Genomic DNA, 15,838 nt, shown 5'->3' with positions numbered 1-15,838 from the left:
ATATTACTGGTTGGGCGGTCAGTTACAGCTAACTCTTCTTCTTAGTCCTGCAAGCGACACTAGATAAATGCCGATTTTATTCTGGATAAAAAAGGCGAATCGTGTAAATGAAATAACGTCTTTTGCGAAAATAAAAAATTAATATAATTTAAAACAAATCCCGACCATCAGATACCATAATGATTTCTTTTTTTCCTACAATAAATAATCTAATTTATTCGCTGTGAAGGGATGATAACAAATTTAATAAACCATCAATCAGAGTATGGTATTTTTAGATATAAATTTTAAGGCACCATTAATTATATACAACTATTGTTACAATTAAAATGCAATTGCAATTAATTGCAAAAGTAGTAATGCAATTGCAACTAATTTCTGTTTTCTAGTATATATATATATATATATATAGAAAACTGTAGCCTGGTCAACTGATGATGTAATCATGCTAAAAAAAAATATAAAAAAACCGTTTAAAGAATTAAATTAGAACTGCCATTAAATGACGTAGTGAGATAATTTTAATCGTTTCGTTTAAATTATTGAATGTAGATTAACCTTACTGGAATATAAGGTTAAACCTACAGTTATGTTTTATTCAGCATAAATGACAACACTAATAAATTAATTTTAATTATAGGGTTTACTACCTTATCTTTGTTCTCTGCTTACATGACATTTTAAAATACTTACAAACTATAATAGAATAAAGTATATATTCATATGTTTTTTTTTTTTTTTAATACGAAAACATCTTAATTCATAAGAAGTTAGAACAAAAAAATGAAAAATTGTTAAGTAACAACAGATTAGAAACAAAGTTATTAAACAGGATGGAGCACGAAATTTATTGAAGCAAGTAATGTTCTGCAATTCATTTACATGAAGTATGCGCCTTAATTTTATAGTTTGAGAGTTAATTATACGTAAAATATACATTTGATTTATTAATTACATTACAACGTTCACATAAAAAACATAACAGCCAAAAATATTTTTAACCGTAAATTTTTACGTATCTTATTGAAGGAGAAAAACTTTCGGGGGGGGCGTAAATGCTTCCTTTCCGTTCGCCATTATATTTACTGTTTTTTAATAAATCGACAAACTGTTCGTCTATTCACGAATAAAATTATGCGGTTAGCAAAACGTTGAACGATTCGTGTGTTGAAAGATCGTGCGCCAATCGGTACAGGTATACCAGCAGGAGGAAAAAATGATCAAGCGAGTGCGCAGTTAATAAACGCTCTTAAATTGATGTACTACACTGACTTTAAAATAGCTTTCTCTGATATTTTTAATTATTCTCTTCTCTAATATACGAAACTTAAATTCTGAAAACTATAACGAATGAAGGTGTTATTCTCCATTTATATTCAAATAATAATCTCTTTTCCTTACAAGTTATTTTTATTAATTTATTATTTTTATCGATTATTATTTTCTGTTAGCAATCACTGTTTTACTTCCCTTCTTAGATGTTACTTCTAAGAAAAAATTTTACCGTTAAATCTTCTTTTATCAAACGTATTTTTTTTAAATTTAATAGCAATTAGAATAAAAGCCACGTAATATTTAAAGAATGTTTATAAACAACTTCACAAGATCACGACTCAGACATTACATTTACATTTTAAAGCATTTATGAACATTATTTAATAAAGTAAAAAGTTTAATAAAAAATAACAAACTTCAATTTATTTAAAGGATATCGTATGTTTTTGGATTTTTTAACGATTTTTCGGATCTTTTAACGATTAATTAATTGTAAGTAAATATTATTGATGGATTAACGAAAAGGCTCTATAAATATAAATAATTGGCAGTTCATAATACTTAAATATGGTAGATTTAATTTGTCGTTTGTTTGTATGCACGCATCTCACGATAACTTATACATCTAAATTTTTTAATTAAATTACTATAAATAATTTGTAATTACTTTTTTGTAAAGGCCAAAAAACGAAACAATTTTTCCTCGTTAATTTCGCTTATAAAATGTTTAAGTGTTGTTCACATGACATCAAAAACGATACAGTACAAGCGTCTTTATCTTTAATACAGGGCGAAATATTTAACGCTGTCCAATTGTTCGTACTGATGTTCATTTAAAATTCAGGAACCGTTAAGTCGTTCTGAATAATAAGTATGACAACTACAAGTATAAAAACGGGTTTAATTGTAAATGTTTCTAGATAACTCCATTTTTTTAATGAACAAACACAAAGAGGGAAGTTTAAATATAAAAAATATCGTATTTTACAGAATCAATTTTCATATACAGTAATATTTTAAATCACTGACTCAACTCACCTGTTTTTAGAGATAGCTAAATATGAATTTTATTGTATTTCATATCGTTTATCGAAACAAGAGTAAACTGCTCTCGAGAAATCAGCGATTTACTACAAAAAAAAAACTTTAATCTCTGATGGTTGACACTAGATTGACATTTTTTTAACAGTCATGTATTATTTATTAATTTATAACAATGTTACATATATGAAGTATAAGTTTGAATATTATAATAAAAATAATTAGGAATATAATCTAAACAAGAACTTTTATTTATTTCAATGCACCAGCGAATAAAATAATTCTTGAATAATTTAAACCTAACCAACCCTCCCATTTGTCAAGGCGGCAAATTATTTCGACATTTCTGATCCTTCGGGCCGGATAAAGATCTACGGAATCTCTTTTTATAGAATCTGTTCTTAAAATGGCGTTCAGCATTATGAAATGCAATTATATATTTGTTATCAAATCGTACCTTTAATAATTCTAGTACAATAATATAATTTCCGCTAGTTATTGGCAGATCTTTGAATGAAGCTAAGGCTTCATTCTTCAAAAAAACAATGTAGATTGTGTAATTTTTGAATACTAGTTAAATCATCTCTATTATGTATTAAATCAATAAATATATTAAAATAGTGCTACAACTCATTACACATTACCTAAATACAGGTACATTAATTTAAATACAGGTATATTAATGGGTTGTAGTTGAGGTTGTTTAAATATTGCATTTGAATTAATTTCTTTATTAAGTGATTTTTGATCGCTAGTATTATTTATTAACTGTCGTATTTTTCCCTCATTTCTGAGATGTGTGGTTAATTGATGAAACCCAACCACCAAAGAACATCGGTATCCATAATCTAGTATTCAAATCCGTATAAAAGTAACTGCCTTTACTAGGATTTGAACGTTGGAACTCTCGACTTCGAAATCAGCTGATTTGAGAAGACGCGTTCACCACTAGACCGACCCGGTGGGTGTAATTTGCTTTCTATAGCGCACAAGTCTTCCTCGACTTGTTCCAGAGCCAATGATAAAACATCATCGTCAAAATCCATTTCAAGTTTTGATTGAATGATGTCAGATTTGTAATAAAAAACATAATACTCTTAGTCATATGCAAAAAATTAATGATTCTAAACCAAATAGCAATAAGCCTAAAAATAATACCTATTGTTCATTTAATAATCAGTAAAACGAAAATAAACTTTTATCACAGTCATATGTAACACCACCTGACATATATGGTAATTGTCATTCATGCAGAATCTTATTATATTCTGGTAGCCAGGCAAACTTTTGCACATATAAATTTGCCCGAAAATTAGGACTTAAAACTCATTAAAAATGATCTCCCCATTTCAGGCATAAATAACTTATTACCTCAATCCAAATACAGTGTTACACTTACATTACACTCTTGATATATGACTTTTCATTCAAAGTGCAATGTGCTGTTTTATCTGATATATCAGACAACCTTCCGTCAACCAAATTTGACAATTTTAATCTTAATCTTCCTCGTAATGTATTTCTATCACATCCCAAGTTCAATATAGCTAATGAACACTGACATACTGACTGGAGTTCAATTCTATTTCAGTCTTATCTTGTTTATCGTACCATAATTTTTGTAGATAGACGAATGATGCAATAGTTTTTATGCGAACTCTCCAAAGGCCACCTTCAATAAAAACTTCTCATCACGCGCACACTTAAATAAACCCTCTCCTCAAAAAAAAAAAAAAAAATACGTTATTTAATTATCAAGATTCAGGCCAAAAAATAATACAAGCCTTCATTGTCTCGTAAATCTTTTGACTAGCTTACTTTTCAATGTTTCTCTCTCTTTTTCTATCTGAAAATATTTTTATACTCAAAATTTTCGAACCATCAAGTTAAAACCAGGAGCCTTTGGAAAGCCTCTGGTCGTGTTGAAAAGCACCTCCCCGTACTTCCAGGGTAGAAAACAATATCTCCTACTTTATTTAGGTTGTTTAGAAATTAAACCTGACAGAATGTTTTTTTGCAAAATTATTGTACAGTAATTTTGTTTTATAACTGTATTTTTTCCCAATTTACACAACGTATTGAGGTGATGGGTAACCTCTGCTGAACCGTGACCCGTTTATAGAGTGTTGCATTATTGACCCGATACAGGAAAGGATAAGAATCGTGCCCGGATGTCTTGGATGCGAACCGGATCGCATTCTGCTCCTGCATAACTTATATGAGTAAAGATAATATATTTATAAATTATGTTTTATAAGTAAAGATAATATATTTATAAATTGCTGAAATGTAGTTTATTTCCCTGTTATTTGAAGCAAACGCGTATTATTCAAATTAATTCTCACTATCTCGATTTATGTCTTGCATATCGATTTCTGGAATTCTGACGGAAGTTTCCCTTCCGGTTAATTTAGATTACATAAAACAAAACCATTATCCAGGAATTCAAAACATTGATTGGATTCCTGGATATTCTAGCTTTAACGGAAGTATCAGTTATTTCATTAAATAACGACGTTATTCTATGAAATAACGGAATTATACACTGTAATAGTAGAAACATAGTTTTAGTTATGGTCATCGTACTCAAAAATTTCTCCACACGAATCGAAGTTGTAGCTACCAAACTCTTTTGAAAAAAACAATCAATGTACATATAGATGTAAAAATAGATACACTATTTCATAAATGGAACTATGGGAAACGGACTTATTTATTTTTGATAATAGGTTTTTTTAATTCTTTTATGACGCGCATCCTTTTTCCTTTTTTAGTGAACATCACGTATTGTGTGTGTATATACGGTAATTAAACAACAATAATAATAAATCAATTCATTTATTGTTTATTTCAGTAACTAATCTCAATGAATGTAAGTAGACTACAGTTATTCATAAATAATTCAGTATCTTAAAATGAATTTAAATCACGATAACTATCAATTAGTTGAGTTAACTGATAAAAATAATGATTAAAATGAGGTGGTTAATGGTTCGGTTACAGAAACTCATTTGGTGTTAATAACAATGAATAGTGTTGTCTGCACCATTATGGAGAGGCAAAAAAAAAGTAGAGCCGAAGGAGGGAGGACTAACGAAGGAAGTAAGAAATGAAACAGGAAGGGAAAAGGTCAACGGCTTCCGTAAGTTAATACTGCATGCATATAAATTCATTGCTGTGTAAAAATAAAATGATAATTAATCATAAATAAATAACTGTATATAGAGAAACAGCAATTAAATAAGTCGTAAAATAAAAGTAACTTTTAAATAAACACTAAATGAGAACACCTGGGTGATTGTAATACTAGAAAACTCAGTCTCGATTAAAACCGTAAAAATCCATCGGTTTACACCGACAAACACTGCGAATTAATACTAAGTAATTAAACTTGAATATAATACACACACGCTAAACATCCGAAATTATTTTTTAAGGGATTTAGTTTCAAAAATTGAAAAGACAAAAAATAGAAATTCAGAAAAAGAAAAATTGAAAATTTTATCAATGAAACTTCAATTCAATATAAACAGTCTTGGCGAATCTATATGCTTTCTTCGAACATGACAAATAAGTAGATTTTTAACCGGTTTGAACCAGTTACAACCTACAACCACCTACTAAGATTTACTATAAAAGAATTTTATACCCTTAATTTAACCAGATAGATGATTTTTTAGCGCACTTAGTAATGACAGAAGCTAATTCTCACTTAAGGGAGGAATTTAAGGCAATTCAATCCGATTAAATAATTCCCTTACAAAAATATATATAATATAATTCCGCTTACCAACCAATGTAATTAATTATTATGTTCCAACGCTTTCGGAAGTTATTTTTCCATCTTCAGGAACATCTGATAAACTTGTACATAAGTATTCACTTCATAAATTAATTTGATGTAGATTAAAATTAAAATAAATAAAAAAATTACATAAATATAACAATTGATCATCAAGTTATAAAATAAGTCATATACATTTGTACGTCTAGTCGATAAAAGCGTCTCCATTGTTTTATAAACGAAATTAAATTTTTATACAATAAAAAACAAAATTTAAACACGCAATTATATTTATTACACGCGGATCTGATTTTTGAGTTGGGCTACATAATGTTTTGTGAAATATTTAATATAAATAAAATAATTCCCTTATGTATGATTACTTTTGAACTAGCTAGCTTTATTTTCCTGTTCCAAACAGTTTCTTTATATGGTTTAAATTCCCAACCTCTTACTAACCTTTCAAACAAGATAAAAAATTAATAAATGATTTTCAAAAAAAAAAGAAATGAAAGTAGATAAATTCGATGAACTAGCAAACCCAAGGAAATGGGCTCGATTTTGAGTTGTAGGTCTTGTAAAGGTTTCCAAAAATATTATTTACGTATATCAAGAAATTCTAGATATTGCATTCAATTACCAGCTTCAACAATAAGCAGTGGACCTGTTTCTAGTTTTATTGAATCCTTTATGGTTACTCCTGAAATGTTTATCTGTCAGTTTATTTAAATTCTATCGTAAATTATAGAAATTGTATCTGAACCATCGTAAAAAGTTTTCCATCCAAGATATTTATCATACACACTGAGAAAATACTGCGATTTCAAAAAAAATTACATTCATTCGTGTACCTATTTCCTTAACAATAGTCCCCCCCCCCAAAAAAAAGAGAAAAATTTCACGCAGCATCCTCTTAAAACTAAACAAATTTAAAACTGATTTAAGTAATAATAATTTATTTTCCAAACTAAGAATACACACTTTAATACAAACAATACAATATCATTTACAATATACAACAGAGTTACAAATTAGACATAGCTTATGAATTATATAAATACTTCTGTTGGCCTACAAACAGTTTGTACCCGTATCTTCTAATTGAACTATAACAGGGTAACAAGAGTATAGTTTTATCATTTAAAACTGATACAATTATTTATGATGAAATAATAATTTTTGTGATTGAATAATAGTTTGGAAAATTAGGTACTCCTTGAGGACAAGAGTCCTGTTTTAGAAATTACCATCAATTTATGATTAAAACATTGAAGAATATTAAAGATATATAAGTAATGACAGAAGTGGTCGAATAGAAATTGAACAGTTATTATTAATTTTTGAAATATTAAAGAGAGGGAAAAAATGTCATTAGAAGTCAAAAGGTGATTCACGAAAACCATAAGTTTTATGTTTCCCTAGGATAACTTGTCAATATTAGTCAGAATTGAATGAAAAAAGAACTCAACGTTTTCATACTGAATATGCCAGCAACGGAAATTCTAAACGAATTTAAACCTAAACTATCTTTCACATAATTTGGAAAAAATGATAAACCTTTGGTGCCATATAAGTGAAAAAGCTACGTCAACACTCCTTCCGGGATCTAGGAAGTACAAAATTATCCTTGCTTCGCATATCTCGGTAAATTAATCTATATTTAAGAGCCTTATCTTTATTCCTCAGAAAGAAAATATAAGTACCTTAAACAAGTATAAATGCCTCAAAAGGAGAGCAAGTTTAAGATTCAAAAAAAAAAAAAAAAAAAAAAAAAACGGGAATGAATGTGTCCTAGAAGGTATTCTACATATTATACGTGTAACATGTTTCTGGTCTATCACTATGGGTCGGATTTTATTAAAACACGCACACCAATCGGGTAGAAATCCCGAAGGTAATAAAACTTTCTCACGTAACATAACATTTCATTCTTTAGACTAAGAATATGTTTTTCTCTATCTAAGATAGCATCAATAGTTACCCCTAGATATTTCATACTATCGACTTGATTAATATTATCGCAACTACACTCAGCTATTCTAGAGCAAGTAAGATTAATATCTAACACGCGAGTAGCTAGTTTTCTCACCCATTAACTGGAAGATAATGTATTTGGATTTAGGTACTTTTAAAATAATTCTGTTTTCGGTTAACCACAACCTAATTTTAAATAAATCCTCTTCGATAGATTTCAAAACTCGGTCAAAGTTTTTTTCTCTATAAAAAAGGGTAGTATCATCTGCATATGAGGTCAAATAACCTTGAAATTTGCCAGAACAGAAGTCGTTAATATTAATTAGGAACAAAATTGGGCCAACTACGTAGTAGTTATACTTTTAAGCATTTCGACCTAAAAGGCGTTCTGCGCGTCCTTAACAGATTTGATTCTTCCAGCCCAGTTCTACATCCTTTACAATCAAGTTTAACAAAATTAAAATCTACATCCGAAAGATGTGATAATCAAAAAAATTACTTCTGTTCTATTTTAAAACCTATCAAACTCCAGCAAATAATTTTAACTAGTTTTGTTGGACTTTTGGCATTATCGTTAATTTTGGATTTTCTTGGAAATACCGTGTAATTTTGAAAAGTCTTTTTAAAAAATCTGACCAGTTCTAAGCTTATTAAAAAAAAAAATTCGCTTAGCATGAGTACTACATTGTACTTCACTATAAAAATAAACCTATCTTCAATACGCAGTTTTATCCATGTTTTAAAACCGGGCGTAGAGGCGGTTTTAAAACCGGTTCTTATCATCAAATAAGATAATTTTGTAGCTACGTCACGTAAAGATTCTCATTCCGCTTCAACTAACATTCAATTTGTGCATACGTTTTTAGTACCACTGTACTAGAATTAATCTTAAAAATGATTAAATAAATTAACTCCCAATTTAATGAACTGAATTCGAGCAAAAAAAATGAATACTACCATATACATCAAATTGATAAAATACGAAAATTTCCTATTATTAATATATATTTGGTCCTTGAATAACGTAACAGGAAGAATGAATAAAAATGACAGTTAAAACTTTCAGGAAAACAGGATGTGTATTATAATATAATCATCAATGGATGACTCATAAAAAAATATCTCTTTATAATAATAAATTCATCTATTTACAGACTACTATCTTGGCGACACAACAGCGGAAGCTTGTACTTGAAACTATAAAAGTACATACTACATTAATAAAAAATTGTACGTTATGATACACAGTTAACATAAAGCTATAAATAAAAGTAGATACATTTTATATATATATATATGTACATACTTTATTATAATTAAGATTATACAGTGTTCTATAGAATTAACGTAAATAAAGACATAAAGATCAATTTTTATTTACATGAAAAATTGTTGTTTGTTACATGCTTTTATAAAAACATACATTTCATCCTATAACATCAAGATCAGAAATCACATCCTAGAAGTAACGACAGCATAGCGATCGGGCGATCGGTCATTTTTTATATTCAACATTACAGGCAATAAGATTAGAAAATCTGATCAAAATATTAGGAATACCTTCATCCTTTAAAAATGAAAAGTAAATACTGAATACCGCACTCGGATAATTTATTAATTTAAGGGTGAATTATTTATCAGTAAACGCGAACAATTAACTGTTAAATTTGTAATATACAAATGGTAAAATACTAGGATCGATCGGAAAGTTCTCGGCCTGACACAGAGAGAGCGCAAGTATGATCAAATGATATTTATCAAATACTATCCTTCAGATAACGTACTGTGATAAAGTTTCAGACGCGTGCGTTTAATTACTTGGTTTTGACGATCGAGTAAAACAAACAAGTTTTGACATTTTCTGACAAATGGATCAAACTGAAATTTGAACTTCGTAAAATGCTTTGTTTGAAAAGATTTAACTCCAACGGACATACAAAAAGAATTAAATTCGACTTTAAAGGATTCTTTCCCTTCATTTTTACCGTAAAATAGCTGGCTACTGAATTTAAACGTGGTCGTACATCCATTCAAGATGATGAACGTTCGGGACGCCCAAAAATCGTTACGACCGACGAAATCGTCACAAACATCTACAATTCCATATTAAATGATCGTCGACTGAAGATACGCAAACTCGCAAATACCTCGATAGACCAAGTTCAGCATACTTTACACGTCGTTTTGGGTTTGAAAAAGCTTTTCACTAGATGATTGCCGCGTTTGTTAAAATTCGATTGAAACATGGATTTACCATTACACGCAATAGGCCAAACAGCAGTAAAAGCAGTAGGTGAAAGCAGAAAAAGACGAAAACGTTTTTACGTACAGGAAAAGTCACGGCTATGATTTTTTGCTATTCTCGTGGTGTTGTGATCATAGACTACCTGGAATAAGGCAGGACCAACACCGGGGCATATTACCCTTCACTACTGGACCAATTGAAGGGTGTGCTATTCAGGCCAAACGTCCACATCTGATCAAAAAAAGGCATTGTTTTCCACACTAGATTCCTAATTTTAATTTAAATTCTGTTTATCTTTGAACAAATAAAAATAATTTAAAAATTATACATCAAATCTGTACAAAGTAGGATAGTACTTTTATCATATAAAAAATGACTTACAAAGCGAAAAAACCGATTACACCTGCTACTGCAATGTAACAGATTTTAAATAGTTAACGTACAGGAATCATGAAACAAGCATTACATTTTGTTAAATCAAAATAAAAATAATTTTACCAAATTATTGTTAAGGAAACCGAACGCACTAGTTATTACATTTCCCCGCTAGATAGCAGTAGTATCAATCGGAGCCAAATACAAGAAAATCAAGTTCTCTGTGACACGAAAGCGACGATATCGACCAGAATTGAAAAGAATCCACTAGGGAACAATATCATGAAAAAATATGAAGAATTTCAGGATAATACAATTTAGTAAATGGTAGAAGCAAGTGAGGGTTAAAAATCTAAAAGCTTTAGCAGGTGCAAGCTCTCGGTAAAGATTTTAAAGATTATATTCATTTTTGCATAAAAATGGTGTTGAAGTTCAGTTAAATGTTACATGGAAATAATCATCTGTTAACAATCATGCAACTTTTCAAGTAAGAGCGCAGGTCTGAATTTTCAAAAAGTGCGAATGAAGTTTCGAAAATCCCATACGGTTACAGAACATATGCGAGACCCGTCAGACGTGAACGTGTTTTTTGCTGTTTTCTTTTTTCAAATCCTACCTTCACAGGAATAACGAGCTTGGGCATGATGAACAATTAACTGATACCGAAATTAAAAGAACACATATAAGACGTTGTCTGCCGTTCTATTACCACAATGTTGTGCGGTAGCATTTCGATTGCGAAATTTTAGACAGACAAACAGATCACGACCTCCTATTACATAACATAGCAAAAAGTATATATGGTCGTAACATAATTATTTTGTTATAAGAAAATAAACATCGATCTAATATAATAATATTTAAAAAAAACGAAAATCTCAAGAAAAAACTTCAGGTGATTGCGTAATAAATTATTCATCGATTTACTGGGCGCGAGCCTCAAAAAGGAGTGAAATGAATATGCAAGCAACACATCGCTTAAGTGTAAATTATATAATAATGTAATTATGCATGCACAAACAAGAGAAGAGAAATGTAATAAATTATTAAAAAAAAACGTGAAAAAACTATGCACTTTTTTTATGAAGGAATGAAAGCTTTTAAAAAAAGCCTTTTGTTTTAAGCTCTTATTCCTGAGTGAATGAGTGTATATGTTAGTAAGGCATGTATGATGTAAGGGTTGGCGGGGACGAGTCGGTTTGAACTGTTGAACAGCACTGCAAGTGAATAGTGGCACTTCTTCATAAGTCTCGACTAATTAATAAGGCCGCTACTGCTGAAGAGGAAAGGTGTATGAGCGACAGTGTATAATGCTTATACTTCAGCATCCGGACTGTGATAACGAATTATATTTTAAAGCAACAGTTGGCGGAAACTTTAGGAAAAAAAACATTCTTTTCATTTCTTTTTGTATATTCTTCACTAGTAAGTTTTTTTTTACAATAACAATGTTACTTAAATAAACTAAAACTTCATAAAAAGTTTATCCAAATAGCTACAGAAGCTAACAAATTTTTACATTAAACAAAGCACAAAATTTATTTTTTTTGAAAAATTAATATTTAAGAAAACACGATTAAGGATTAAGTCATTTACGATTAGTTTTTAACCGTATTAAGAATTTAATTTTATGAAAATTATATTCGAAATTTTATTACCGTTATGGAGATTTGAAAAGATATTTTTACAATTAAAACAGAACAGCTGCAAACTTACAAATCATTTAAAATTTCTAAATTTTTCCACCGTTAAAATACATTTAAAAAAATTACTTCAGTTTTCATCGAGATAGATATTAGTTCTCGCCGTCACAAAAAAACAATACAATAAAAAAAATGCTTACGATATTTCTTAATTTTAATCTGACGGTTTTTAACCGTATTAAGAATTTAATTTTATGAAAATTATATTCGAAATTTTATTACCGTTATGGAGATTTGAAAAGATATTTTTACAATTAAAACAGAACAGCTGCAAACTTACAAATCATTTAAAATTTCTAAATTTTTCCACCGTTAAAATACATTTAAAAAAATTACTTCAGTTTTCATCGAGATAGATATTAGTTCTCGCCGTCACAAAAAAACAATACAATAAAAAAAATGCTTACGATATTTCTTAATTTTAATCTGACGGCGTACCCTGTTCCAGTGAATGTTGGCTTTTCTACTATAGCAACATCTTGGCGCACACGTTCGGGCGCGCACGCACACCCAAACATGGAGAGCTAAAAATAATAAACTAACCTAATTTATAAAACTTCAAAATATTCACAATAAGCAAGTAATTAACAATTTAAGATAAAATAACTTAGATAAATCACTGAACATAGAAGACTAAAAAAAAATCATAAAACTATTTGTAACTCATGAATATGTTTCCTGATATTTTAATTTCAAAATATTATTTTTTTTTCAAAATTTAGAGTTAAATTGTAGTTCAAAGATTTTTTGATTTCTTTGAATTATGATTAATAAGAAAATTCCTGCGATCACGAATAAACCATACTTTTTTGAAATTTCTACCTAGAGCCGAATACATGAAAAAATACGTGTTTCTTATGTGTTATTTATCGCTTCACGTTCATAAGATATCACATCCCAAATAATGAATATGAATATACATTTGAAAAGATATTTTGGAGTAATCTCTGAAACCGTAATTTTGGGTTTGGGTATCGAGTACATAATGACATCTAATAATAGAAGGAAAATATATACACTACGCACGCTGAAGAATCACCATATCGTTATTAGAATTCAGTTATTGGCAGGCCCACTAATGTATGGTGGACGTTGATTTTCGCGACCTCGTTTATCTCTTATTCGATATCATCTCTTTCTTCAATGCCTTCAAACCAAATTATTGAATTTCTTCACTTCGCGGCCAACAATCATCAAGATAAATGAACTAATATTTGAATCTTTACAATTTATATTAAAAAGAAAAAAACACTTTTAAAGCATCCCCACTTTTTATAATTCCTTGGTTTACGTAAATATTAGCGCATTTAACGAATCTAATACTAATGGAGTACTCTTCTACGATAACTGCAATTTAAATTTATTAACCATTTTTCAGGACTTGAAGAAATATTCATTTACTACGACCGAGGAAGAAGATTGATTTGCGAATCTACTAAATCTCACAAATGATGATTTTAAATGAGTCGAGAATTTATCATAATCTCAAAACTGGGGTATCTGTTACATATCTGGCTAATTTCTACTTTATTTCAACAAAATTGATCGACGATCGACAATCTGCCATGTGTATTTATGAATATAATTATTCCAAAGAAAAAATTTATAATTATTCTTAAAAAATAACATCTAAAAAATATAAAAACTATACATCATAAATTAGAAAATCACTCGGTAAATACAGACAGATACAGTAAATAAGTATAAAAAAATGTTACCTGTTTTTTAAGAATAATATGTTTTCCTTTCCAATATTTCATCATTCCAAGAGCTTGCAAAGTACTAACAATATCATATGAGTTAATTGCCATTTCTTGACTAATATCTGCAAACATAAGAGCGAGGAACATTAAAAAAGCGTTATTGTTATTTATCTTCTTAAATATATATATCGAGGTGACACAAAAAAAAAACGGGAACTTTTTTGAGTTTTTCCCTTTTTTGAAACGGGAAATGTGTAGTGGCAGACATGTACAGTTGGCAGCACTGCTTTATGCAGAGGCAACCTTGCCACTGAAGTTGTGAACAGCGTGCTTTCGTTACAATAATGGTTTACTAAACCAACGATAGTTTGGAAGGTGCACAGAGGGAGTTCAGCCGGCATTATAATTTAGGGCGTATCCATCAAAATAGTGATAAAAGCGCACTGCAAGGCAATCTATGGACACAGTGCGAGAATTATTAGGTAACTGTGTCATCTCAAGACCTTCGGTAACATTCCCTGGTTCCCAAGATCACCGTTTTTGTCAGTTAGTGATTTTTTTTTGTGGGGATACCTTAAGAGAGTAGTTTATAAGATTCGGCCAAAGAAATGGATGAACTGAATGAAAAAAGCAATTCAAGACGAAATTCGTGGCATCCCTGCTGAAATATGGCAGCGAACAATGGGAAACCTCAACGGTAGACTGCAGAATGCATACGTAGAGGAGGACGCCATCTACCTGACGTAATTTTCAAAAACTGATACTGGAAATTTTGATATTTTTATATATATGATAGTGGTGGCTCGCGTACAGGTACTGTGGAAAGCTTAATTTCATCACCCATCCCCCAGTTTATGAAAAAGATACAAAAATCTTTGTATGGAACTGTGTGCTTCACAGTTCTAGCGGCGTGGTGTTTGGCTGCAGTGCGCATGCGCACACAGGCACCTGCACGCGAGGCTGCGTGGAAGAGAGAGGACTGTCGCTCCCGCAGTGCAGACTCTGGCGTGCTGGTGGTTTATTTTTTACTCCGCGAGTTTATGGAACATTCCTTGTTCGTTCTTTTTTCTAGTTTAGTCGGTGGAAGGAATATGAAAACGGTTTAGTTGTTTTTTCAGTAGTGATCAGAAGAAGATGGCGGAAAGCAAGGGCTCTTTGATTGCCAACTCTGTCCAAAAACACGCTGGAAGGGCGAAAGAGAAGGTAATTAGTAAAATATAATTATGTATTTATTTCTGTGTACATAGAAACTGAAATTAAGCATCATTGGACTATAGTGTTTTTAAGCAGACATTTTATTAAGTTATCTAATAATACTAAAAAAATATCTGCATTGGCATTTTATTATTTATTCTGTTAAACCGAATACGGTTTTTAAGCACATTGTGCTTAAAAACCGTGTACCATATTCTTGAATGTGATAAAGTGTAGAATTAGATTATTATCCTGCTTCCAACTATTCTATTTGATTCATTTTTTCGGTTCATTTATTTTACAGAAAACTTTAAACATGGCCTTGTAAAGGCCCAGTAAAAAATTTTCTGGAGCAGCACCCCCCACTAATTTTAGTTACGAGTCCCCACTGTATACGATATTTTTTTATTGTATTGGGTAGGTTTCTGTCGATATTTTTTTTGTTGCATTTTTCAAAAATTCCCGTTTTTTTGTGTCACCTATACATATCAATAAGGATACAAGAATTACTAATAGAACTGAATAATTTAGACAATTTTTTAAT

The 15,838-nt window shown here is 30.1% G+C and overlaps 1 protein-coding gene across 2 annotated transcripts in view; it reads right to left on the bottom strand.

The window, feature by feature from the left end:
• chm (lysine acetyltransferase chameau) overlaps positions 1-15,838 on the bottom strand; it is a 497,822-nt gene that overhangs the window by 33,083 nt on the left and 448,901 nt on the right. For both annotated transcript variants that reach the window (XM_075367908.1, XM_075367909.1), the window contains one exon: positions 14,116-14,222. In XM_075367908.1, coding sequence (XP_075224023.1) covers positions 14,116-14,222 — 107 coding nt within the window. The remainder of the gene's footprint in view (positions 1-14,115; positions 14,223-15,838) is intronic.

Source organism: Lycorma delicatula, chromosome 6, assembly GCF_047948215.1.
Source record: "Lycorma delicatula isolate Av1 chromosome 6, ASM4794821v1, whole genome shotgun sequence".
NCBI classification, from domain to species: Eukaryota; Metazoa; Arthropoda; class Insecta; order Hemiptera; family Fulgoridae; genus Lycorma; species Lycorma delicatula.
Note: the sequence above shows the minus strand (reverse complement) of the source record. Positions and strands in the feature narration are given on the sequence as shown.